This window comes from Chionomys nivalis, chromosome 1 (assembly GCF_950005125.1).
Source record: "Chionomys nivalis chromosome 1, mChiNiv1.1, whole genome shotgun sequence".
NCBI lineage: Eukaryota > Metazoa > Chordata > Mammalia > Rodentia > Cricetidae > Chionomys > Chionomys nivalis.
In genome coordinates, this window is record NC_080086.1 from 3,554,734 (window position 1) to 3,579,915 (window position 25,182).

Here is a 25,182-nt window from a genome sequence, read left to right on the forward strand (position 1 = left end):
CCTACTGGGATTTCAGTGTTATTTATAGGCTAAACATCTAATACTAGAGGTAGAAGAGAATGCAGTTTTCTTTTTAGGAAAACTTTAGGAAAAAGTTTTTTTCCTAAAAATGTCAGCCAGTTTTCTTCTCCTTGGTCTGAAAATACAAAGACAACGTGTGTGCGTTGGTAAAAGGGTCATCCATTGCTCGTTTAGTGTGTTGTTATTTGGAAAGCTGTCACTATATTCTGACTCCCAAATTGTGGGGGATTTTATTGTTTTTAAAATTATTTGTCCATTTATTTACTGAGGCCAAGCCTTGCAGTGTAGCCCAGGCTAACCTTGAACCCACAAGCCTCCTGTCTTACATCCCAGGCATGAGAAGATTGCATTTCCATAGCAGCTGAGGTCCATCTCCAAGGACCACTGAGACTAACTGAAGCCAATCGTTTAGGGTAGCCCTATTGCTTGAAGCCCACCTTTTCACCATTTCCCTAACAAATGGTGAATGCAAGCCATAAGACACTATTGATTGCTTAATTTCCTTTAAATCATTCATACCTATTGGTTGAACGATTTTACATTCTTTGAATCCTATTGGGTATTTAGTACTGGGTGGTTTGTCAGAGGAGATTACAGATTAACATGCTAAAACCCTGGATAAGTCATCTCTGACATGTACTGGTGAGGCTAAATCCTGTCCTCGTGTATGTTTTCTTCCTGCTCATCAGTTCTGATAATTTCTTCAATCACTTCAAATCTTTTTACCACCGCCTTTTGTAAAGCCTGAATCTCTTGACCTATGTATAATTCTAGTGCTTTCCTTGAGTCATTTAGCCTCTGGTCTTTATTCTGCTCATAAGATTCTAAGGTATGAAAATTTTCCAGTAAAGATAGCATTGGACATTATTTGGATAGTGTGCAGATTTCCTTCCTGAAGAGATACTCTATCTGTTAACTTATCATAACTTTTTAACAGATTTCGATTGTTAAATTCAACAGTATGAATTCTTTCAGATAATTTCTCAGCACCCTTTGACATGGATTGAAATTTGTCTGTCAAATTAATGCTATCCTTTTCAATGGTATCAACTTTTTCAGCTAACTTTTGATTTAATGGTATTAATCCTGTCTGCTAGCTGTTCATTATTAATCTATAAAGACTGTATCATTTCTAAAAGTGCCTCATTCTTGGCTCTGTTATCAAACCATTTTCTTAAGGATATAATATGAAAAAGAAAACTAAGTCATTTTCTTAAGGATATAACATGAAAAAACAAAGCTAATTCTCAAAATCAAATAAATGGATGTATAAGAAAAATCACACAAGCCTTGCAGAATACCTCCCACAGTGTAAGCAAAATGGTTATTAAATTCCTGGGTGGTGATATAGTCTGTCATTGTATAACTTTCAAATTCATTAATTTATTTATACTTAACTACATTGTGAGGTTTCAGTAAATTATTGTAGGTATAATAATCTTTATTTTCCAGCAGGCGTTGCGGTTGTGTGAATAGTCCCGTTCAGTTTGCATGTTGGTGACTGCTTTAATACTGACAAATATGCTTTACTTGACAAATTAAGAACAATTATTAAGAGCAATTAAAGCGATTCTGTACACGGTTTTTGGTGGCCAAAATATCAAGGAACCCAAAACTTGCCAGCAGGGACCTGTGCGCAACCAGCAGACATGACATGGCGGAGATCGTGGTCCAACCACGGTGAGACAGCAGGAATCAATGGTGGGAATAAATCCCAGGATGCTGGAGAGGTTGCAGCAGTGCACTGTGGGTGGGAGACAATGGCGGGAAGTGATGACCTCGTCCTGGTAGCTGCGGGCTTGTACCCACGCTGGGCAGCAGGTGTAGGTGAACACTAACAAAGTAATCCCACAGTAGCCCAGAATTGAGTATAATAAGGGGGTTCATTATTTAAGGGGTACTCACAGATCACAGTCTATTGCACGAGTAGGGAACAGGAACTGAATCCAGCAGCCAGGCAAGAGAGGAGAGAGAGTGGGCACACAAGCCAAGGCCACGCCCAACCTGGCCCAGCCTCCCAAAGGCCATTGGCTGAAGGAGGTTCCCCGGCACATTATCATCATGGAGCTTCATGGAGGCATGCAGGCAGACACGGTGCTAGACCTGAGAGTCCTATATCTTGATATGTACGCAACAGGAAGTGGCCTGAAACACTGGGTGTGGCTTGAGCATATATGAGACCTCAAAGGCTGCCTCTACACTGACACACTTCCTCCAACAAGACCACACCACTGCAAGAAGGCCACACCTCCTACTAGCGGTACTCCCTTTGTGGGCCATTTTCTTTCAAACCAATGCGCCACTGCTTCTTGTTTACATGTTCCATAAATAAGTACATATGAAAATTTAAAAATTAAAAAAAAACTTTTCAGAAAGAAGAGATAAGAAAAAGGGACTCGCCGAGCACACCTTTAATCCCAGCACTCGGGAGGCAGAGGCAGGCGGATCTCTGTGAGTTCGAGGCCAGCCTGATCTATAAGATCTAGTTCCAGGACAGGAGCCAAAAAGCTACGGAGAAACCCTGTCTCGAAAATCCAAAAAAAAAAAAAAAAAAAAAAAAAAGAGGCCGGGCGGTGGTGGTGCATTCCTTTAATCCCAGCACTCGGGAGGCAGAGGCAGGCGGATCTCTGTGAGTTCGAGACCAGCCTGGTCTACAGAGCTAGTTCCAGGACAGGCTCCAAAAAACCACAGAGAAACCCTGTCTCGAAAAACCAAAAAAAAAAAAAAAAAAAAAAAGAAAGAAAGAAAAAAAAAAGAAAAAGGGACTCACTGTGGCCCAGTGGAAAATTCAGTACCAAATTCTAATCTAAACAGTCAGACAGTTATTAACGCATGAATGTGGACAGCTGCTATACATTGTTCTGCCCAGAGATTTGAAAGCTAACCCTTTCCTTAATATGTGCTTCTACGTTAGAAACTATTGCACAACACCAAGGGGAGAAAGTTTATTAAATTAGAAACACCACAAACTAGTTATTAATGTAAAATATAATTTAATTTCACTCTTTTCATTATTTACCACACAATTAAAAAAACAGTAATATATACAGACAAGAACGAGAGAGTTAGAAAGAGTTGGACATGGGGTAGAACTCATCATTCAAGAAGTTGGATGACAGCAGCTTCCCTGAGATCAGAGGACACCCCAGCACTGACTGGTATCTCAGTCTCTACAGCTTGAACAGAACCTTCAAGATGCCTCTGGCCCATGTGTCTCATTCGGCTGCCAAAAGACCACTGCATTCCAGGTAGGGAGGGTAAAAGTGCCTCTCCTAGGCCTGAGGGGTAGGAATTAATCCAAAGAAAGCCCTCAGAGAAGGGAGAGTAGCTACATTGCCTCTGGAGAGTTCTAGCCCTCAGCCCTGTTCTACACCGGGCAAACCATGAGGCAGTCAGCTCTCTACCTGGTCTGACACAGCCCCAGGGACACAGGAGGTTCACAACCCCCTGCTGAGTCCAGAGATCCTGCAACCTGAGATGCAGTTATTATTGATTCTGATCTCAGTGAAACACAGCATCATTACATAACTCAGACCAGCCTCAAACTAACAGTGATTCCCCTGCCTCAACTTTGTGAATACTGGGATTGCAGGTGTGACCTTTTCAGCGGGACATTACAAACAACTTCCTTCTCATTCCACTGGTTCCTGGTTCTTCGGCATTTCCTGATGTCTTTGTCTCTCAATAAACTTATGTATTTATTGACCATATGGCGTCAATATTAAACCCAAGTTTTATGTAGCTTGAGGCTATCTTCACATAATAAAATCCATAGAACTTCAAATTTTCACTCTGTAGCCCAGGTTGGCCCAGAATTTTCAGCCATCTTCTTGACTTGGCTTCTAAGCACTGGGATAACAAGAGTGAATTACCTCATCCCTCAACCTTTGGTCCATTTTCATAACATCCATCTAGCAAAATATCCCAGTGTGGTGCTGTCCAGTAGAAAGATACACTAGCCACCTTAAAAAGATAAAACAGCTGGGTACACAGGTGCAATCCCAACACTTAGGAGACCAAGCCAGGACTGTGTGAGTTTCAGTCAAAAATAGCATAAAAGTAGAAAGATATAAGTACAATTAATTTTAATTTTTTTGCCTTAACCACATATATTCCAAATAGCATTGAAATAGTCAATGAAAGCTCATGTCCAGCCTTGGAAGAGGTGAGATTTCTCTAGTGGCTTGACTGCTTTGCTTTTCTGGTTTCTGGGTTTTTATTATTTGAGCTACATCCTTGTCCCTCACAGATCTGACGAAATTTCTGCTCGGTCAGGTACAGAGTGAATAACTGGTACTCGGGATCACAAAAGGACTCTAGGGTGAGGGGCTCAGCACGCTGGTTGCTGGGAAGATAAACCACAACAGAAAAGATAAAAAGGGAGTCTGGACCTGTGTTAGAGCCCCAGAGTGTCCCGGCTCTTCCCAGCCTGTCTGACTTGCCTCTGTAGAGCACAAAAAGGGTCTGAGTGAGCGCCCGGCAAAGACAGTCAAACACAAGGTGATAAGTACCACTCGAGGCGACAGAAGGCTCAGTGGTAAGAGCTTTCGCTTGTCTTCAGAGGGCCCACATGGCAGCTCACAAACGTGCGCAATTCCAGATCCAGGGGGTCTAGTGCCCTCTTCTGGCCTTCACAGGTACTGCATGTAAGTGGTACACAGACATGCAGGCAAAACACCCATTTAAAGTGTGATTCTTCAGGAAAGCGAATAGATAGACATTTAAATAATCTTTTTATTTATTTATTTTAAAGACAGGGTTTCATGGATCCCAGTCTGACCTTGAACTTCCGATCCTACTGTCTAACTCATGAGTGCTGGGATTACAGTGGGCACCACCACACCTGGTTCACAATGCTAGGAGCTGAACCCAGGGTTTCCTGCATGCTGGCAAGCACTCTACCCACTGGGCTGCATTCCCAGGCCAGAGTTTCAGATCATGTTAATTCTTACACTCCACTTGAACCATCTCTCTGGGTTAATCACTGTCTTAAAATGCCTTCTAAAATTACTAGAATCTTGGCTTTTAAGTGGTTTTTCATTGTCTTGTCATTTAAAGGACTGTATTTAAGCTGGGAATTGTGATGTTTGGTTTGAATCCCAACACTTGGGAGGCAGTGACAGGTAGATCTCTATAATATCAATATGGGGCCAGCCTGGTCTACACAGTAAGTTCCAGACCAGCCTGGGCTACATAAATCCTCTCTCAACAAACAAACAAACAAAATCATACAACAAAACAATAACAAATAACTACATTTGCCACTTGCTTCATTCCTCGGCTGCAGGCAGTGATGACTACCCAATTACCTAGCAGGTTACAGCTGTCTCTAAAGTCAGCTCGGTCACCAGGGAACTAGTGAGTCCTTTGCTACCACAAATGCAACTGGATTATATACATTAAACATTAACAACCTATGGATTTAAGGCAGGACCTCCCACGGGTCGTTTAACCTGCCTGGGCCTGTTTTATCGTCTATGCCAAATCTGTCGCTAAGCCGGCTTCAACAGAGGAAACCAGCAGGACATCTCTAGCTGCAGTGAAAACCCTTAGTGGTCATATTGTCTGCTTGCAAGATTCATTGCCAGGGTCAAGGGCTCAGCGTCCATCTTCTTCTGTCAACAAAGTTGGGACGGAAGTCCTCTCCCTTGAAGCCCATTGTAGTGTGCACAAGTTGACCTCAACATCCTAGCAGGCCTCACCAAGTTCTACACAGGCTGTGCACAGTGTTCATCATCAGCACGACCTCATAAGCTGCTCGGCCTCTTTAAATGCTCAAGTACTCGCCATATCCTAGAAGCACCAAGCTCTTTCATCAGTTAGGGAAAGGCTCAAGGTGTGGGAATATGTCACAGCACACAAGCCGGCGTACTCAGTCTCGGGCGATAGACAAGGAAAATGTCAATATGTTAAAATCCCCATACTCAAAAACAAAACTATACAAAAAAAAAAAAGAAAGAAAAAGAAGAAGAAGAAGCAAAGTAAAGCCCCAAACAATATGATTGGCAGCATTTTTTTTTTTTTTTTTTTTTGGTCAGAACATTTTAGCAAAACTATGGCAGCCTGACTCCAGGCTAGTTCACTGAGTAAAGAGAGTTTGATGAACTTGACTGTTTGGCTGTGGAGGAAAACATCTTGTTCTCCCACAACCGTGTGAGAGTAAGGTGCAGATGTATAAAAATCGATAGACTATTAATAAAAGATAAAGACACAGTGCTGGAGAACAGCGTGATTTGTAGATGGAACACTTCGCAGGGATCCTCCCTTGAGTTCACGGTCTCCTGTGGATCAAACACTAGAGGATCCACTGGATGTCGCCAAAGTCCCCAGGGTCACCCAGACCCACCTCTGCTTCCAGATAATTCATGAACGCAGCCATGGCCGTGTCATCGCTGTCACCCAGGGCATCCACATGCAGCTGGGCACCATCACCTGGAAGGCAAAACACAGGCTACGTAAGCCCGGGGAGCCGTGAAGGAAGCCGTGTGTGGCAATAACCGTAGGCAGAGTCTGGGGAAACGGCTGAAGGGCACTGGTCGCTCTTGCAGAGGCTCTACACGGTGGCTCACAAACATCTGTAACTCTAGTTCCTGGGGATCCAGCAACTGCTTCTGGCCTCCGTGGACACTAGACATGCCTGTGTGCACAGACATCCATGCAGGCCTATCTCTCATACACGATTAAATGAATTAAAAATAAAATAACCTTAGTCAAGAACAGGGAAGTCAATAGCGAGGGCTGAGGTTCTCTTGGTGAAGGGCTTGCCTAGCACACGTGCAGCCCTGGTTTGACACCCGGCACTGTATAAATCAGGCGTGGGGGTGCACACCTATAATCCCAGCATGAGGCAGGAGGACCAGAAGTTCAAGGTTATCCGTAGCTACATATGTATTTGTGCCCAATCTGAGATACAGGAGGTCCCGGGTGATGGTTACCTTTAAAATTGTCAACTAGTTACAATCTAGAACCTAGGAACAAAGTCTGTCTGTCTGGACCTGCAGAAAGGCCCTTGGGGACCTGCAGGAAAGCCTGTGAAGACCCTGACTGAGGGGTTACCATTTCATGGACTGGATCTAAATTGTGTACACGTGGAAAAGCAAGCTGAGCAAGTGAGCACACAACAATTTCTCTTGGCTCTTGACTGTGGATTTGGCTGACGACTTCATTCCTGCCACAGTGACAGACATGACCTGGGACTGTGAACTAAAATAGACCCCTTTCTCCTAAGTTGCTTCCTGCCAGGGTGTCTTATCACTGTGGCAGGAATGACATTAGATAAAGCCAGCAGGGGCCACCCAGTACAATTTGGGAAGGAAAACTACATGTCTTAAATTGAAGAGCTGGATATATTTTATATTATTTTATTTCACGTGTGTGCGTGTTTTGCCCACATGTATGTGTGTGCACTATATACAGTCAGTACCAGAGGAGTTGTCGTGCGGGTGCTGGGAACTGAACTTGGGTCCTGGGCAAGAGCAGCCAGTGCTCCTGACCACCGGGCCGTCCCTCCGGTGCCCTGACCACCGGGCCGTCCCTCCGGTGCTCCTGACCACCGGGCCGTCCCTCCGGTGCTCCTGACCACCGGGCCGTCCCTCCGGTGCTCCTGACCACCGGGCCGTCCCTCCGGTGCTCCTGACCACCGGGCCGTCCCTCCGGTGCTCCTGACCACCGGGCCGTCCCTCCGGTGCCCTGACCACCGGGCCGTCCCTCCGGTGCTCCTGACCACCGGGCCGTCCCTCCGGTGCTCCTGACCACCGGGCCGTCCCTCCGGTGCTCCTGACCACCGGGCCGTCCCTCCGGTGCTCCTGACCACCGGGCCGTCCCTCCGGTGCTCCTGACCACCGGGCCGTCCCTCCGGTGCTCCTGACCACCGGGCCGTCCCTCCGGTGCTCCTGACCACCGGGCCGTCCCTCCGGTGCCCTGACCACCGGGCCGTCCCTCCGGTGCCCTGACGTGTTTCTAGATGAGCTGGTCACGTACATTCTGTAGTAGATATTCACACTGCCGGGTGAGGGCACACACTCCCAGGCTGTTGGGTGTTAGAGGCTGCGTATCTAGGAGCCCAGACAATATTTGATTCATCTACACTATAAGCAAAGTTCTACTTGTTTACTGCTAAAATCGGAGGCTGTGGAGAAAGCCCCACATCCCAGAACACTGACATTTTCATGAGAGAAGTCAGGGTTTGGAAAAGGAAATGAGGATGGGGCTGAGGTGAGATCTAAGTTTGAGATGAAGCAAGGTTCTGGACAACAGAGGCTAAAACAGTAGAGAGTAGTCCAAGTTTTCCGGGTGTTTTCAAAGCCAGCAGAACCTGAGAGGAGTGGAAAGCAGTGCCATCAGGAGGTGTGAACCGAGCTTCTGCATTTGCATGGTTTGGATATTGCATGAACATCTTAAAGTGAGTGGTTAAATCTTACACTTTATATTATACACTTGAGTGTTTTGTTCATGTGTATATATGAGCATTATGTGCATAACTAGTGACTGCGGAGGCCAGAAGAGGGGTTTCGATCCCCCTGAAACTGGAGTTAGATGATCATGAGCCACCACGTAGGTGCTGGGTCCTCTGCAAGAGCGATAGGTGCTCATAACCATTGAGCTGTCTCTCCAAGGCCTCCTGCCCTTTTATTTTATTTTACTTTTTAGCATGAGTATTTTTAAATTTCTTGATAATTCTTGAGCATGGACTTTTTTTTCCTAGATCGAAATTCTCTTAAGTTTTTATTTGAATTATGAACATACAGCCAAGGCCAAAACTGGCTCAGCTGATAACTGGGTCCTTCATGAGAGGTTCAGCAAATGCCAGACATCTTACTATCAAGAATAGCGGACTGAGCTGTAGAGAGCGCTCAGCCGTTAAGAGCAATGGCTGCTCTTTCAGATGACCTTGTTTGATTCCCAGCACCTACAAGTCAGCTCACAACCTGTAACTCCAGCCTAGGGGAGACAACACTCTTTCTGAGGGGACTGAATGCATGTGGGGCTCAGACATGCATGCATGCAAGGCAAAACATGTACACATAATATAAAATTAAATAAATCTTTAAAAATAATGCCTGCTGATTATGAAGGTATTGATTAGGTATTAGGATTCCGAGTGGGGGAATTTTGCGGATATTTCTGGTGCGGCGGAGCTTTCTTTCTATGTAGCCCTGGCTGGCCTAGTACTCACTATGTAGCCCAAGACGGTATTGAATTCACAGGAATCCTCTGCCCCAGTCACCCATGTTTTGGGATTATAGGTATGTGCCACCATGCCTAATGGAAAAAAAAATGTTATTTTATAAAGCATTTATTTTTTTCAAAAATCTCCTGTGCCTAAGACTACGGTGACAAAGAGGGGGCTTTGGAAAGTTCATATGGTTGTAGGGGGAGCCCAGCCAATCACCTTGCTTGTAGGGCGGGGTCCCCTGAGGATATTATTTACTTATAAATATTGCAGGTGTGCTCCCCGCCTTCCCTTCTTCTGCTTTCCTGTTCTCCGCGGGAACCTCGGTTTTGTAAGTCCATTCCTTATTAAAGCTGAATATTTTATTATAATTTCTGTCTGCCGTTCATTTACACCATAACATCTTGGCGTCCAGCGTCGGGCTTTTTTGCCTCCACCCCTGAGTGTGGCCCAGCAGAGCCGCGGATTCGGCTTTGAACGATTAGATTGAGAGAATGCCCAGCACACATTTTTTGTCGTGACTCACTGCCTGGGTTATATCTTTCCCAGCCCTTGAGAGCAAGTCAGCTATCGGAGCTCAGGAAGTACGACTGGGCTGGCGCCAAGCCCGCTAGCTTACACAGCTCGCTCCCAGCTCGCTTTCCCTTCCCCCCTCCGGTCCAGCTGCACATTCAGGCGTCGGCACCCACAGAGTGCCCGGCAGACCCGCTGATCCGCACACGAGCAAACGGAGCCTCTTAAACAGGCTGCTGGCCTTGCAGCTGCCCCGCTACCTTGGTAAACAGAGCGCAGGACACACATGACTTGGGCCTGAGTGCGCTACAGCCACAACTCTGCGGATCGGCGACTCTCGGCCCGCACAAGCCTGCGCGGCCCGCGCCGCCTGCCAGACTTGCTCAGGCCTAGTAATAGTGGTGCAAGCGCCTCTGTATTCAGCCTCCCCCAGCACCTAGCAGCAAAAACAGCGTGATCAGTACACAATGCCACTCCGTGCACGTGACTGCTCTGAGTCCCCTCCCTGCAGGTGGCTGAGTCCGGCCTTGGCTCTGCCCTGTTTCCTGGCCCTCCCCCCTGCTGTTTACTTTCGGTTTTGAGTATTCATTTCAGACCGGCTCTGACTTCCCAGCCACGTGGACTCAGGTGCACTTCACCATCTACTGGCAGGAAACCGTCATTACAGGTAAAAATTTCTTTCATAAATAAAAGTAAATGCAGATTTGATTGAAAATGTCTGAAAATGTCACCATTCAAGACTTTAACAGCCTTTTTGATTGTACCATGTGGGAGATTTTACAAGAGGTGTCTGTCACCCCACATCTATGGATCTTTCTGGGATTTGTAGTTTTCCTTGGTACTATATGGTTTGATAATAGCAATATGATAAAGTCTTTACAAGACGAATCCAGGATTCTTAAGGCAGAGGTTGAACGCTTAAAAACAATTGAGACTGACAACAATCTCCTCATGAATTAGTTTGAAGTTCTCCAGGAAGAGAAGATCTTTGTCTAACATGACTCGGTCAACTGAGCAAAATTTTAAAAAGGTACAGGCTGATATTAAGGAGAAATTCATTACTATGGAAGAGGGAACCGCTGATTTGGATCGTAAACTTCAGTCCCTTTCTGTAGGAACTGAAACATTAACTGAGAGAATCAAAACTGCTGAATGTGACAATCGGATTTTGTCTAAAGCCTGTGACAGATTGGTGGAAAGATTGTCAATACAAGAAGGCACGATTCAGGCCATGAAAATTATGTCCAAAAAGCCGGGCGGTGGTGGTGCACGCCTTTAATCCCAGCACTCGGGAGGCAGAGGCAGGCGGATCTCTGTGAATTCGAGGCCAGCCTGGTCTACAAGAGCTAGTTCCAGGACAGGCTCCAAAACCACAGAGAAACCCTGTCTCGAAAAACCAAAAAAAAAAAAAAAAAAAAGAAAAGAAAATTATGTCCAAAGATGAGATGTTATCTCTAATGGACAAACTTCATACCTTTGAATCCTCAATGAAGGCTTTGGAACATAATTCTGGACAGGAGATTCAGGCCTTGCAGAAGGCAATGGTGAATAGAATTGAAAAGATTGAGGAAATTCTAAATTCTGATGAAGAGGAGCAAAGGGTAGAAAGGCAAATTTTAACTCCATCTGTGAGTAGATCTCTCCAGGATAATTCCCACAAACCTCTACCTAAAGTCTACCTGCCTTTCCAGTAATAACAACATAGAAAGTGATTGGTTCCAGAAACCCTAGGGTCATTAAGGAAGATACATGGGAGCCTGTCCGTATGAATGATCTGAAAGAAATTAAACAGGCTGTTATGAATTTTGGGATGCATGCCTCCTTTGTTAAAGAGATGCTAAAATCATGGTTGGCAACAAACAAAGCCACGCCCTTTGACTGGATTCAATTGGCTTCTGCGGTCCTTGAGAGTGGACAACAATTGAATTGGAAATGCTTATTCAGGCAAGAAGCTAGACTTTTAACAGCAAGAAAGAGCGAAGGGAATTGAGATTTCCCTAGATCAAATTCTAGGTGAAGGGCTTTTTTCTGACCCTCAGGAACAAGCTAATTATGATGAACACACCCTATCCATATGTACTACAGCAGCTTTAAGGGCTTGGGACAGGGTTCAAGACCCAGGACAGAGAATGGAATCATATGTCAGAGTTAAACAGGGTCAGAGAGAACCCTTTAGTGACTTTTTACAAAGACTAACTAAAGCTGTACAAATAGGGATATCTGGCCCAGAAGCAAGACATATAATAATTGAGTCTTTGGCTTATGAAAATGAAAATGTGGAATGCAAAAGGATCTTGGGGCCTTTAAAGATCAGATCAGTGCCCTTGGAAGAATGGGTCTTGCATACACTGAATGTTGATACATTTGACTATGGCACTGAAGCATGGGTAGAAAAAGCAATTTCCAATGGTAAAAGAAGGCATCAAAATACCAGATGTTTTAATTGTGGCAAAATGAGTCATATGGAAAGGAATTGTAGACAATGGATTTCCAGAAATAATAATAATGCATCTTTTAGAAATAACAGAAATAGGAGGACTCAGCCTTCAGGTTTATGTAGAAGATGTGGGAAAGGCAGACATTGGACAAATAAATGCAGGTCTACAAAAGATAGACAAGGCAACCTGTTACAGACAGGAAATGCGAGGGGGCCCTCGCAGGCCCCCATGGTGAATATGGTTCAGTCATTTCCAGTTACTGCAGAGAATGTGCCTCGTCAGGACAATTAGAAAGCCCCATGCCTACTGTTACAAGCAATAATGATCTGAAGGATGAGTTCCGTGTGTTTTGGCAAACTTCTATAAGTGATCAAAGACCAAAGCTGAGAGTGTGTGTAAATGGCATTTTTATTACTGGCCTGCTGGACACAGGTGCAGATGTAAGTATCATTACCCCAGAATCTTGGCATCCGTATTGGCCTCTTCAGAATGTAAATGTTCAGTTCCTGGGAATTGGAACCCTATCTCGAGTAAGGCAGAGCACGAGATGGGTTGAATATATAGGACCAGAGGGACAAATAGGAAAATTAAGGCCATATGTAGCCAATATTGCAATGAATTTATGGGGTCGTGACCTATTACATCAATGGAATACCCAAATTAACATTCCTGCTACTTCTAGAGCCTATATTTCTGAGAATAATATTAAAAGATATTACAAACGGAGAAAACCGGCCATTCGGGCTGTACAAGAACAAGCAATTGATGTCCCTTCAGAGATACCAACAGCCTTGCCTCTAAAATGGTTGACTGAGAAACCAATATGGACAACACAATGGCCTTTAGCTGAGGAAAAGTTACAGGTTTTAGAACAGCTGGTACAAGAGCAATTAGATGCTGGACATATAGAAGAATCTACCAGCCCTTGGAATTCTCCTGTATTTGTGGTTAAGAAAAAATCAGGTAAATGGAGAATGGTGACAGATCTCAGGGCTATCAACAAGGTTATTCAACCTATGGGCCCTCTGCAATCTGGAATTCCTTTGCCCTCTTTGTTACCAAAAGGATGGCCTCTCATAGTTATTGATTTAAAGGATTGTTTTTTCACTATACCATTACAAGAAAAAGATAGAGAAAAGTTTGCCTTCACAGTACCTACTTATAATAATTCTCAACCTTCGAGGAGATACCAGTGGGCCGTTCTCCCACAGGGCATGTTAAATAGCCCCTCCCTGTGCCAATATTTTGTAAATCAACCATTGCAAATAATATGCAAGAAATTTCCCAAGTCGATGGTATATCATTACATGGATGACATTTTGTTATCCGACTCAAACATGGATATCTTGGAAAGAGTGTTTGAAGAAATGAAGATAGTTTTACCTAAATGGGGATTGCAGATTGCTCCTGAAAAGATTCAGAGGGGAGATTCTGTTAATTATTTAGGTTATAAAATAGGTTTGCAAAAAATTAAGACACAAAAGGCACAAATTAGGAGAGATCGGCTACGGACTCTTAATGACTTTTCAAAGACTGTTAGGAGACATTTCCAGTCTATGACCAGCTATTGGGATAACACCTGATCTAATAATTCATCTGAACAAAACCTTGGATGGTGATAAAGATTTGAACAGTCCCAGAGAATTAACAACTGAAGCAGAAAAGGAACTGACAATGATTGAGGAAAAATTACAAAAGGCACATGTGGACAGGGTGAATCCAGAACTCGATTGTATTCTCGTCATACTACTATCAAAAATTTCTCCTACAGGAATTTTGATCCAGAGAGATGATATTATCTTGGAATGAATCTTTTTACCACATAAACCAAGTAAGAAACTAAAAACTTATGTGGAAAAAGTCTCTGAATTAATTATAAAAGGCAAGTTAAAATTTCGTCAACTAGCAGGCATAGACCCAGCAGAAATTATAGTGCCTTTCACTGCTGATGAACGAAAGAAATTATGGAAAGATAATGAGCCATGGCAAAGAGCTTGTGCTAATTTCTTGGGAGACATTAATAACAACTATCCAAAAAGCAAGAGGCTTAACTTCATAAAGAGAACTTCTTGGATTCTTCCTCGAATCGTCTGTGATGCTCCAATAACTGGAGCCCATACATTCTATACTGATGCCAATAAATCAGGGAAGGCAGGTTACAAATCAGAAGACTTGAGTAAGGTGGAACAAAGTCCTTATGATTCTGTCCAGAAGGCAGAATTATATGCCATTCTTATGGTGCTAAGGGATTTTAAAGAACCTATTAATATAGTTACTGATTCACAATATGCAGAAAGAGTTATTTTACATATTGAAACTGCTGAATTTATACCTGACGATGCAGAACTAACCTCATTGTTTATCCAGGTACAAGATGTGATCAGGAACAGGCTTTGCCCTATGTATATAACACACATCCGATCCCAGACAGGTCTGCCAGGTCCTCTAACACAAGGTAATGCAGAAATTGATCAATTGTTGATTGTTAGTGTGCTACAGGCCTCTGAATTTCATAAAAAACATCATGTTAATAGCGAAGGCTTGAAGAAAGAGTTTTCTATTACATGGCAACAAGCTAAGGAGATTGTAAAGAAATGCCCTACTTTCTCTTTCTATAACCAAACGCCACTGCTTGCAGGGGATAATCCAAAGGGCACTCAAAGGAATGAAATTTGGCAGATGGATGTGTTCTACTTTGCAGAATTTGGCAAATTAAATATGTATACCACACCATTGACACTTACTCAGGTTTTCAATGGGCAACTGCTTTAAGCTCAGAAAAAGCTGATTCAGTAATCACTCATTTATTAGAAGTTATGGCTATCATGGGTATACCTACACAAATAAAGATGGATAATGGTCCTGCTTATGTCTCTAGGAAAATGAAACGGTTTTTTGATGATTACAATATTAAGTATGTTACAGGTATACCATACAATCCTACAGGTCAAGCAGTCATAGAAAGATCAAATTGAACTATAAAGGATATGTTAAACAAACAGAAAGGGGTGGAAAACACCCCCAGAAATAGGTTACATAATGCTTTGTTAACCTTGAATTTTCTCAACGCTAATGAGAAGGGAACAACGGCTACAGAAAGACATTGGATAATGGAAAAGTCTACTGAACTAAATCAACCAGTTTATTTCAAGGATGTACTGACCTCACAATGGAAGCCAGGAGATGTGCTGCATTGGGGAAGGGGTTTTGCTCTTGTCTCCACAGGAGAGGAAAAATTGTGGATACCGTCAAAATTAATAAAGGTTTGGTTTGAAGAAGAGAAGCCACTTGGAAAAGATAAATAACAATTCATTCACAAGGATGGCGATCATACTGATGGTAAGAAATACAGATAGGTTGAGGGCAGGGTTCTTTTCTTATCTCCACAGGAAAACACTCATCTTCAAAGAATTTAAGGAACTCTGAATATTTAATTACTGATGGATGGAAACTAGTTACGACCCACTAAGGATCAACAATAAAATTAAACATGTGCTGTATTAATTTTTTATATATGTCTTATTAAACATTTCTTTATAAATATGTAGAGCTGGTTTTGGAGTTGGACTATGGCTCAGTCCCTCTTCAATTCCAAGCCTGTTGATAAGAGATATCTCAAAGTTTCTGTCTCAGGTCAGGAGCCATGAAATGGGACAGAATAAGAATAATTATGTACTTGATAAACTTTCTTTGCCTTTCCTCATATCTGTGTCTTTCTTTATATGTCAGTATATGTCTTTGTAGTTAACGTTTAAATTTCCCATAACAAGCAACAAATTTTCCTACAGTAATCTTTGAAGTTTCCAGGATGAAGATGGGGCCCACAACATCAATTCAACCTGGTTATTATGACGTCATGATTTTTTTAACGCTAAAATTAGTCCTGTTTTTTGGCACCAACTGCACGATACAGTTTCGAATGATGCACAGTTTTGACAACACTCTGGCCAGACCTTCTCAAAACACTCAGAGGCTAGTTACAATTTTCTTAGGTCAAAGGTTAATTTGGGAATTTTACCATCATTTGCTTCCACAGGACCCCCTAAGAAGAACGTTGCCCCCATGTCAGCTGGAAGCAATCTTAGAGGACGACGTCCCCTCTCCCAACAGAGTTTGCCCTCAGGGTTAGGGACATCATTTAGTGGTTGATATAGGGTTGAGGGGATGGGGAAGATATTTTATGGGATTAGGGGTACTTTCCAAAAAAAGGGGGGGGGATTAACTGGTTTGATGGGATGATTGGTATTTGTGAATTGCTGTTTTTAGAAAATTATATTGGTACTGATTCTTGTATATTGATATATTGAATATTGAATGTGAGTGCTCCTACCTCTATTTTTTGTGTAAGAGTATGCTTATAACTCTGTCTATATTGTATTGATACATTTACCATATTACAATGTACATTTCTACCTCTGATATTATTTATATAATAACATTGTTTACATTTGATATGTAATGACATTGTTTACATTTGGAGATCATTGTCTTCATATATTGCACAGTTGTTTATTCTCTTAGTCTTCAAGTTAGATAGGTATTGAGAATTATATGTTTGTCATATTTATTTTTAGGATAATCAGGTCTTTTAGATACATAGAGATTATATTTAGTATAGATAGTATAATCTTCAACCTCTTTGAAGAGCTGTAGAAAATGGCCTTTAATCTAACCTAAAATTCCATGCCAACGAGACACAAACACTCCTGGCATCATCGCTCTACTCCCAAGAGAACGTTGAGCACCAAAGACATTCCGCTAGGAGCTTGTCTTCTTGGCAGAACTGGTCTTTGGGTTAAGAAAAGTCCATACCTCAACTACTGACAAAGATACAAAGTATCCATAAGTGGATGAAACAGGATTGTCTTATCTTGCCAAGACAGGGTAGGATAGTTCTAAAAATGGTATGTCAATTATATTAGGCCTTAGCCAAAGTTGGTTGACTCAACATTGCAAACGAGACTTTATGTGATTGCCCAGGTAGTCAGTTGTCTCTGTCATTTGTTGCACATTTTGGATATTTCTCGTTTGTTAAGTAATATTACTTCCCTTCTCAGATCTTTGACAGAGTTGAAGATTAGATAATTGTAGTTACTCTCTACATTATTTAGACTCCTTGAAATAGAATGTTTAGTATATTTATTATTTGTTCCTATTGTATATAGTTGTATTTGGTTTGGCTCTATCTTATTTAGACAAAAGGGGGAGATGTAGGGGGAGCCCAGCCAATCACCTTGCTTGTAGGGCGGGGTCCCCTGAGGATATTATTTACTTATAAATATTGCAGGTGTGCTCCCCACCTTCCCTTCTTCTGCTTTCCTGTTCTCCGCCGGAACCTCGGTTTTGTAAGTCCTCACCTTATTAAAGCTGAATATTTTATTATAATTTTTGTCTGCCGTTCATTAACATATGGTGACGGGTGACAGGGACAACTTACTGAGGAGCGGCCCGTGACTGTGGGCAGCTTCAGGGCTCTTGTGTTGCCCGGCAGCCTCCAGGCCCCCTGTTCCAGGATTCGCCATGGACACCTGGAAAGACAGGACAGGAGCAGTCAGCAAGCCTCGAGCACAGCGAGGACCTCTGGGTGGCTTTGGAGTGGGTCAGCACCAGAACCTCCTGCAGCAGTTCCCGAGTACCCACCCCACTCTGTACGTCCTGCCCTGCGCACACCGCATCTTCCATAGCAAAAGTTTAAAGAGCCTATCCCTACTGTCAGCCGCTCCCTGTCGCCATGAGATTCCAAACTAAGGCACCTACGGCAAAGCTGAGGTCCTTTTATGGGACACATGTGTGTGCATGGGTATATACATGTATGTGCATGTGTGTACACGTACATGTTTGCACAGCTATGCACATGCAGAGGCTGGAAGATTTTATTACAATGATTTATATGTCCGTTTCTGTAAGATCACTTTATTTGCCAAATGTGTGAATAAATGAATAACTTAATAGGAAGACCAGCTATATTTTCATACAAGTATCATGTGATGTTTGTGCTTTCGGGCCCTTGGTCCCCGGTCACACATGGCTGTCCTTCTGTATTCTCAGGGCACAGAGCTGACTCATGGAAATTCTGTGCCACACTAGGATTTTAATGTATTTCAGACTTCCAGAAAGCACGAGGTTTAGCGTCCCCAATTACAGAGATCAAACCCAGACCTTCCATACGCCAGGCGAGGGCTCTCCACTAAGCTTTAGATCCATCCCTTTAAGTCTTTTTTTTTTTTTTTTTTTTTTTTTTTTGGTTTTTCGAGACAGGGTTTCTCTGTAGCTTTGGTGCCTGTCCTGGAACTAGCTCTTGTAGACCAGGCTGGCCTCGAACTCACAGAGATACGCCTGCCTCTGCCTCCCGAGTGCTGGGATTAAAGGCGTGTGCCACCACCGCCCAGCTCCTTTAAGTCTTTTTAGTTTTTAAACCTTTTTATTTTGAGACAGGATCTAAGTTGTCTAAGCTGGGTTTGAAGTCACTCTTCATTCCAGCTCTCGAGTTGCTGGAAGACAGGTGTGCACAACCAGCCCAGGGGTGTGCAACACGCATTTCCGTTAGCTGGAGTATGTCAGTGTTTAAATCTCTTTCAAACTACTTGAGTGTAGAATCTGTGGTGATCATAACAGCTATTACCCACTGAGCGCCCAGAAGGTGTAGCAACCACTGTCTGAAGAGTGTTTGGTTTTGTCTGGTGTCTTGGTGCACGCCTGTAATCCCAGCACCTGGGAGGTGGAGGTAGGAAAATCAGGAGTTCAAAGTCAACCTCGGCTACACAGTGAGTTTGGGGTCAGCCTGGGCTACGTGGGATGCTGTCTCAAAAAGTGCTTTTGCTTTATATTTCATCCCCTAATTCTCATATTCGTCTAGGAGTGTTGTTATCATACCTGCCCCACAAGTGAGGAACCTGATGCAGAGTTCAAATTCTGAACCCCACCTTCCAAAGACCAGGTATCTGAGTGACAGCCCAGAGCCCTTCCGTGTCCTTCTAACCATGCTGCCAACCTGCACTGCACCCTCAGGCCACCAAGTCAGCAGAAAGTCCATTTGTTTTTATGGGGTGGCCTCTTTCTCACAATTGTTGTAGTAGGAGTGGTGGGCTGCATTCCCACCCAGCTCTGCACGGCTAGCTTTACCAGAAATAATTACATGGAAACTGTATTCATTTAAACGTTGCTTGGCCCATTAGTTCCAGCCCCTTATTGGCTAGCTCTTACATATTGATCTAACCCATTTCTAATATTCTGTGTAGCCCCATGAGGTGGCTTACCAGGGAGGATCTTAACCTGCATCTGTGTCTGGTGGGAGAATCATGGCAACTGCCTGACTCAGCTTCTTTTTCCCAGCATTCTGTTCTGTTTACTCCACCCACCTAAGGGTTGGCCTATCAAATGGGCCTAGGCAGTTTCTTTATTAATTAACCAACGAAAGCAACAGTTTAGAAAGAAATCACTTCCACATCACACAATGAACACTTACCCCACTCACGGGCACACTGGCGTTCCTGCAGTTTACACTGAGGCAATCTCCAGCTCTTTCTGAAGGATCTGAATCTTCTGGGGATGAGGAGTGTAACCTGAGAAGGGAGACAAGAGAAGTTTGTCCCTCTGATGGGATTTTAGAGGGAGCCTTTCTCCCCTGAATGCTTCACACAAGTGACCGACAGATAAACTACACCAAGGGCAATAAGTGCTCTTAACTGCTGAGCCATCTCTCCAGGCACCTACAAAATTATTGAATAGCTCACCTTTATGGTATACATGAAGTTTAACCTATAACTATATAAAAATTACATATTTAATATATTTATGGTATAAAATTCTTTATAAGTTAAAGATAGTCTGTTTTATTATACAAAATTCTCACATTTTCCAGTTTATGCTTTCAACTTTATTGTAATGGCATAGTTTATGCTTCAATTTCGAACTTTTATGCAATTAAAGTTATCAATTCCTTCTTCCTGAATTCTGTATTTGGTGTGATGTTTAGAAACAATCTGACAAATTAAGATTATTAAAGTCCTTATCTGGGTGGCTCCCAAATGCTTGTAACTCCAGTTCCAGGGGATCTGATGCCCCTGACCCCCGTAGGTATGGCACCAATATGCACATACCCACCCACCTTCTGTCCCGCCCTCCCGAATGCTTACACACACGCACACACACATACACGCACACACACACACACACACGGACAACTGATCTGTGTGCTGGTTAGTGACTAAGGCAGCCATTTATACGAGACTATTTGCAGTGATAATACTTCACCTCTGTAAACCCAGAACCTCGTTTGTAATGCCTTTCCCCATACTCCCAGCACCAAGCACGGTCCCCGTGGGTACTCCAGGCACACGGACACAGGACTGTCTGAACGAGTCTGGGCAACAGCACAGGAGAAAACACAATCAAGGATGTTAAGGAGCACACAGCCCAAGTTAGTGGCTTTCTTTCTTTTGAAATAGCTTCCTGGTTTCTCCTGAAAAGAAACAGCTGAGCCACCCCTTAAAACGCCAGGAAACATCTAACCTTTCATTACACAGTTCCCAATGTGAGAGACACCGTGGGCAGCAGTCACAGACAGTGTAGTCCAAGGGCACAGCCACCACCCATGACCTTCAACACAGCCTTTTCCCCTTTGACCTTTACAGCAGAGCCAGGCAATGCCACTTTACAGTTCATAGCTCCTTTTGTGCTGTTTTTATTTTTATTTATTTTCTGTGTATGAGTGTTTGCTTGCATGCACAAGGGTGCATATAATGCAAACAGTGTCGTGGACACCAGGAGTTACAGGGAGGTGTGAGCCACCAGTGTGAGACCCGAACCCAGGTCCTCTACAACAGCAGCCAGTGCCCTTAACCATGGAACCGTCTCTCCAGTCCCAGGAGTCTGGTTTGTTTGTTTTGACTTTTTGTTCTTTCTCTGCATAGCCCTGGCTGTCCTGGAACTCACTCTGTAGACCAGGCTGGCCTTGAACTCAAGAGACCTGCCTGCCTCTGCCTCCTGGAGTTTTTATTTGGTTTTGTTGTTTAATTGGGTATTAAGTACATGAGAGAGATAACTCCAAATCTTCCTGACTCTGCCCCCCCCCCCCGAGTGCTGGGATTACATGTGTGTGCTACCACCATATCCAGATACTTAAACAAATATTCTGCATAAAATACATGAGCACAGCCCCGTGGATAAAAAAGAGAGGGAGATGCAAAACACACCCTTGATGATTGTCTCTCATTGTCTACTGGTGTGTAACAAGCACAGTAGACAGGGAAGAACACATTTGTCTAGTGGTTTGTAACACACACAGTAGACAGGGAAGAACACATTTGTCTTGTGGTGTGTAACACACAGTAGACAGGAAAGAACACATTTGTCTTGTGGTGTGTAACACACACAGTAGACAGGGAGGAACACATTTGTCTAGTGGTGTGTAACACACACAGTAGACAGGGAGGAACGCATTTGTCTAATGGTGTGTAACACAGTAGACAGGGAGGAACGCATTTGTCTAGTGGTGTGTAACACACAGTAGACAGGAAAGAACACATTTGTCTATTGGTGTATAACACACACAGTAGACAGGGAGGAACGCATTTGTCTAGTGGTGTGTAACACACAGTAGACAGGAAAGAACATATTTGTCTAGTGGTGTGTAACACACAGTAGACAGGAAGGAACACATTTGTCTAGTGGTGTGTAACACACACAGTAGACAGGGAGGAACACATTTGTCTAGTGGTGTGTAACACACACAGTAGACAGGGAGGAACACATTTGTCTATTGGTGTGTAACACACAGTAGACAGGGAGGAACACATTTGTCTATTGGTGTGTAACACACACAGTAGACAGGGAGGAACACATTTGTCTATTGGTGTGTAACACACACAGTAGACAGGGAGGAACACATTTGTCTATTGGTGTGTAACACATACAGTAGACAGGGAGGAACACATTTGTCTAGTGGTGTGTAACACACACAGTAGACAGGGAGGAACACATTTGTCTAGTGGTGTGTAACACACACAGTAGACAGGGAGGAACACATTTGTCTAGTGGTGTGTAACACACAGTAGACAGGAAAGAACACATTTGTCTAGTGGTGTGTAACACACAGTAGACAGGAAAGAACACATTTGTCTAGTGGTGTGTAACACACACAGTAGACAGGGAGGAACACATTTGTCTAGTGGTGTGTAACACACACAGTAGACAGGGAGGAACGCATTTGTCTAGTGGTGTATAACACACAGTAGTCAGGGAAGAATACTGGCTGCAGGGAGACCACGTGAAAATACCAGGTCTGCTTGTGGGGAACTCCGTCCAGCAGGAAACCAGTCACGTGGGCAACTGCTTATGTGTGGTGCCACGCTACACTCTGGTGGAGGTATGTGCATATGTATGTGTGTACATGTGTATAATGTATGTGTGTATGTGTGTATGCGTGTTTGATGTGTATGTGTATGATGGTGTATATGTGTGTATGTATGTTTACATGTATGTGTATGATGCATGTATGTGGTGGTGGAGTTCAGAGGACAACATTGTGGTGTTCGTCCTCTCCTTCCCCTTTGTGTGTGTTTTGGGGTTGAATTCAGGTCACTCTCTGTGCATGACAAGTGCTGGACTCACCAAGTCGCCTTTGCTGCCTTGGCCTCCTTCTATAACAAATGTCTGTCCAGTTGGAACGTCTTCCACCCTCCCCTGGACAGACAACCGCACCTTCATAAAACACATGCTGGATGACACGTCTGAGCTAAACCCCTATCTGAAATGCTTACCTTCTGAGGACTGGCTGCTGCCGTAAAGGAAGGGGGTTGCCCCAGTCTCACTGCGCCCCCTAGAAACCAGAAACAACATGGGTGACATTCTCTGAAGTGAGGGGACCCTATGAATGTGTCTGCACTGGCTCCATGTGTGATCTGCCCGTTCCCACTCACTGATGTGTTATTGTTCACGTTATCAGCTGAGACTGGATCTGTGCCCAATGCCCCACTGGTCGGTCTCATTCTCACAGCGAAGGTGATCGAACTGGGATGGCTGACGGGGACACAGGCAGCACACTTGTCTCCTAGTGCTCTTTAAACTAAATGTTACAGACAAGCAAACGGAACTGGTATGACATGAAGTAGTTACCTAATTATTCTTTATCAACAAAATCTCAGAAGTGAGATATCAGGATAAGAACCTGATTGATCAGAGAAACAGTGGAGAAGCAGCCAATGACCTCTCTCTCTCTCTCTCTCTCTCTCTCTCTCTCTCTCTCTCCTTCCCCCATCCAAAAGGACCACGTCTTTATCTCAGCCCCTCCCTACTACTTCCTGTATCTCTCCATCTGTCCTCAGTCCTCCAAAACCTCTATGGCTAACTTTGGTCAGCTAGTAGCTAGCTCCACCCTCTGATTCAACGTGAACTTTACTGGCAGTCTTGAGAGTGTCAAAGTGTGATCAAAACATACCACAGCAATGACGGCACCTCATAAACTTAGCAAAGCAAAAGCTGAGGCCAGGCTGAGCTGGCTGGAGGTGGACACTTCCACTGAAGACATGGGCCGGATTTCTGCTCACTCTGTGGTTGTACTGGCTACAGTTCTATGTCGTACAGTCATAAAAGATAGAGCTTTCTTTTCTTTTTTCTTTTGTTTTTGTTTCAAGACAGGGTCTCTCTTTGTAGCCCTGGCTGTGTAGACCAGGCTGGCCTCAGACTCAGAGATCTGCCTGCCTCTTCTTCCTTAGTACCGTCCTTAAACATGTGTGCCTGATCTCCCTCCTCTCCCCACCAATGCTGGGGAGACTGAACCAAGGCTCACGTACACGTTAGGCAAGTACTCTACCATTGAGTTGCATCCCAATGTAAAATCAGTGCTTCTTCTTCCTCTTCTCCTTCTCTTCCTTCTCTTTGTTTTTTTTTTTTTGTTTTTTTTTTGTTTTGTTTTGTTTTGCTTTGTTTTGTTTTTGTTTTGAGACAAGTTTTCATGTACTCTAGACTGGCCTCAAGCTCCCTACATAACCAAGAACGATTCTGAGTTTCTCATCTTCCTGCCTCCACCTCCCAAGCACCAGGATCATATGTGTGTACCGCCAGACTTTATACCAAGCAAATTACAAAGGGCAAACATGCAGCTTAACTTGAGCAACTAACATCAATGAAGAATAAAAAAAAAATCTTAGACACTACTGGTCACCACAAACACAGGTTTGGGACCAAAAACAATCGAAGGGAATAACTTTCATTTTTCCCAAACACATAGAGGGTTTTTTCTTGTTATTATTCCTATACGATCTGGTACAACAAGCATTTACATGACTTTACATTGTCCCAGGGGTTGCAACTAATGATGACAAGCTCTGGGGATGGATACAGGAGAAGCCCACAAGGATTCTGTCATCTGTACTGGCTCCTGGCTTCCATCCCCAAACCGAGCTTCCATACGGCCAGAGGACCATGCAATTTTAATGGCTTCTTAGGAAAAACAGAGATACTCATTTGAAATTAATACAAAGGTCTTAAGAAGACAGAGAAGTACTCACAAAACCAGTGTGTTGACAGACACAATGTACTCCAGCTCTTTGGTCCAAGGGTTAGTGAAGCTGAACCACTGGCTCTTGAGGCTTACGAAGGAGCCGTCCTTCACTCTGAATTTTTACAAGTCTGTAAGTATTTTCTCCTTACTCTGCAGAACTTCACAAGAAAAGATGCCATCAATAGAGCAGCCTTTAAAATCAAAAGCCTTCAGAACGAGTGTGGTGGCTCCTGCCTGGAATCCCAGTATCAGGGAGGCTGAGGAGAGGGTAGCTACCGGTTCCAGGCTAGCCAGGGGCCCATACAGAATTCTAGGCCAAGAGTAGACACCAAACCAAAAGCCAGTGCCTTGAGAATCAATTTGAATTTAATAAGGAACGAGAAATCGAGAATCGATACTATAATCATTTATTTATTTATTTAGACAAGGTTTTGCAATGTAGTCCAGGCTAGCCTGGAACTCCTGATTCTTTACTTCCGCCTCCCAAGTACTGAGATTTTGAGTGCGATCCACCACCCCTGACTGAAGTTGTGATT

At 43.6% G+C, this 25,182-nt stretch overlaps 1 protein-coding gene across 1 annotated transcript in view; it reads right to left on the bottom strand.

Moving 5' to 3' along the window:
• Window positions 1-6,126: 6,126 nt before the first annotated feature.
• The window catches only part of Bmal2 (basic helix-loop-helix ARNT like 2), a 34,732-nt gene continuing 15,676 nt past the window's right edge, over window positions 6,127-25,182 (bottom strand). Inside the window, 6 exon segments of the mRNA XM_057769858.1 lie at window positions 6,127-6,453; window positions 17,582-17,672; window positions 19,610-19,706; window positions 20,398-20,506; window positions 22,905-22,963; window positions 24,654-24,804. Coding sequence (XP_057625841.1) covers window positions 6,317-6,453; window positions 17,582-17,672; window positions 19,610-19,706; window positions 20,398-20,506; window positions 22,905-22,963; window positions 24,654-24,804 — 644 coding nt within the window. The 3' untranslated portion in view covers window positions 6,127-6,316.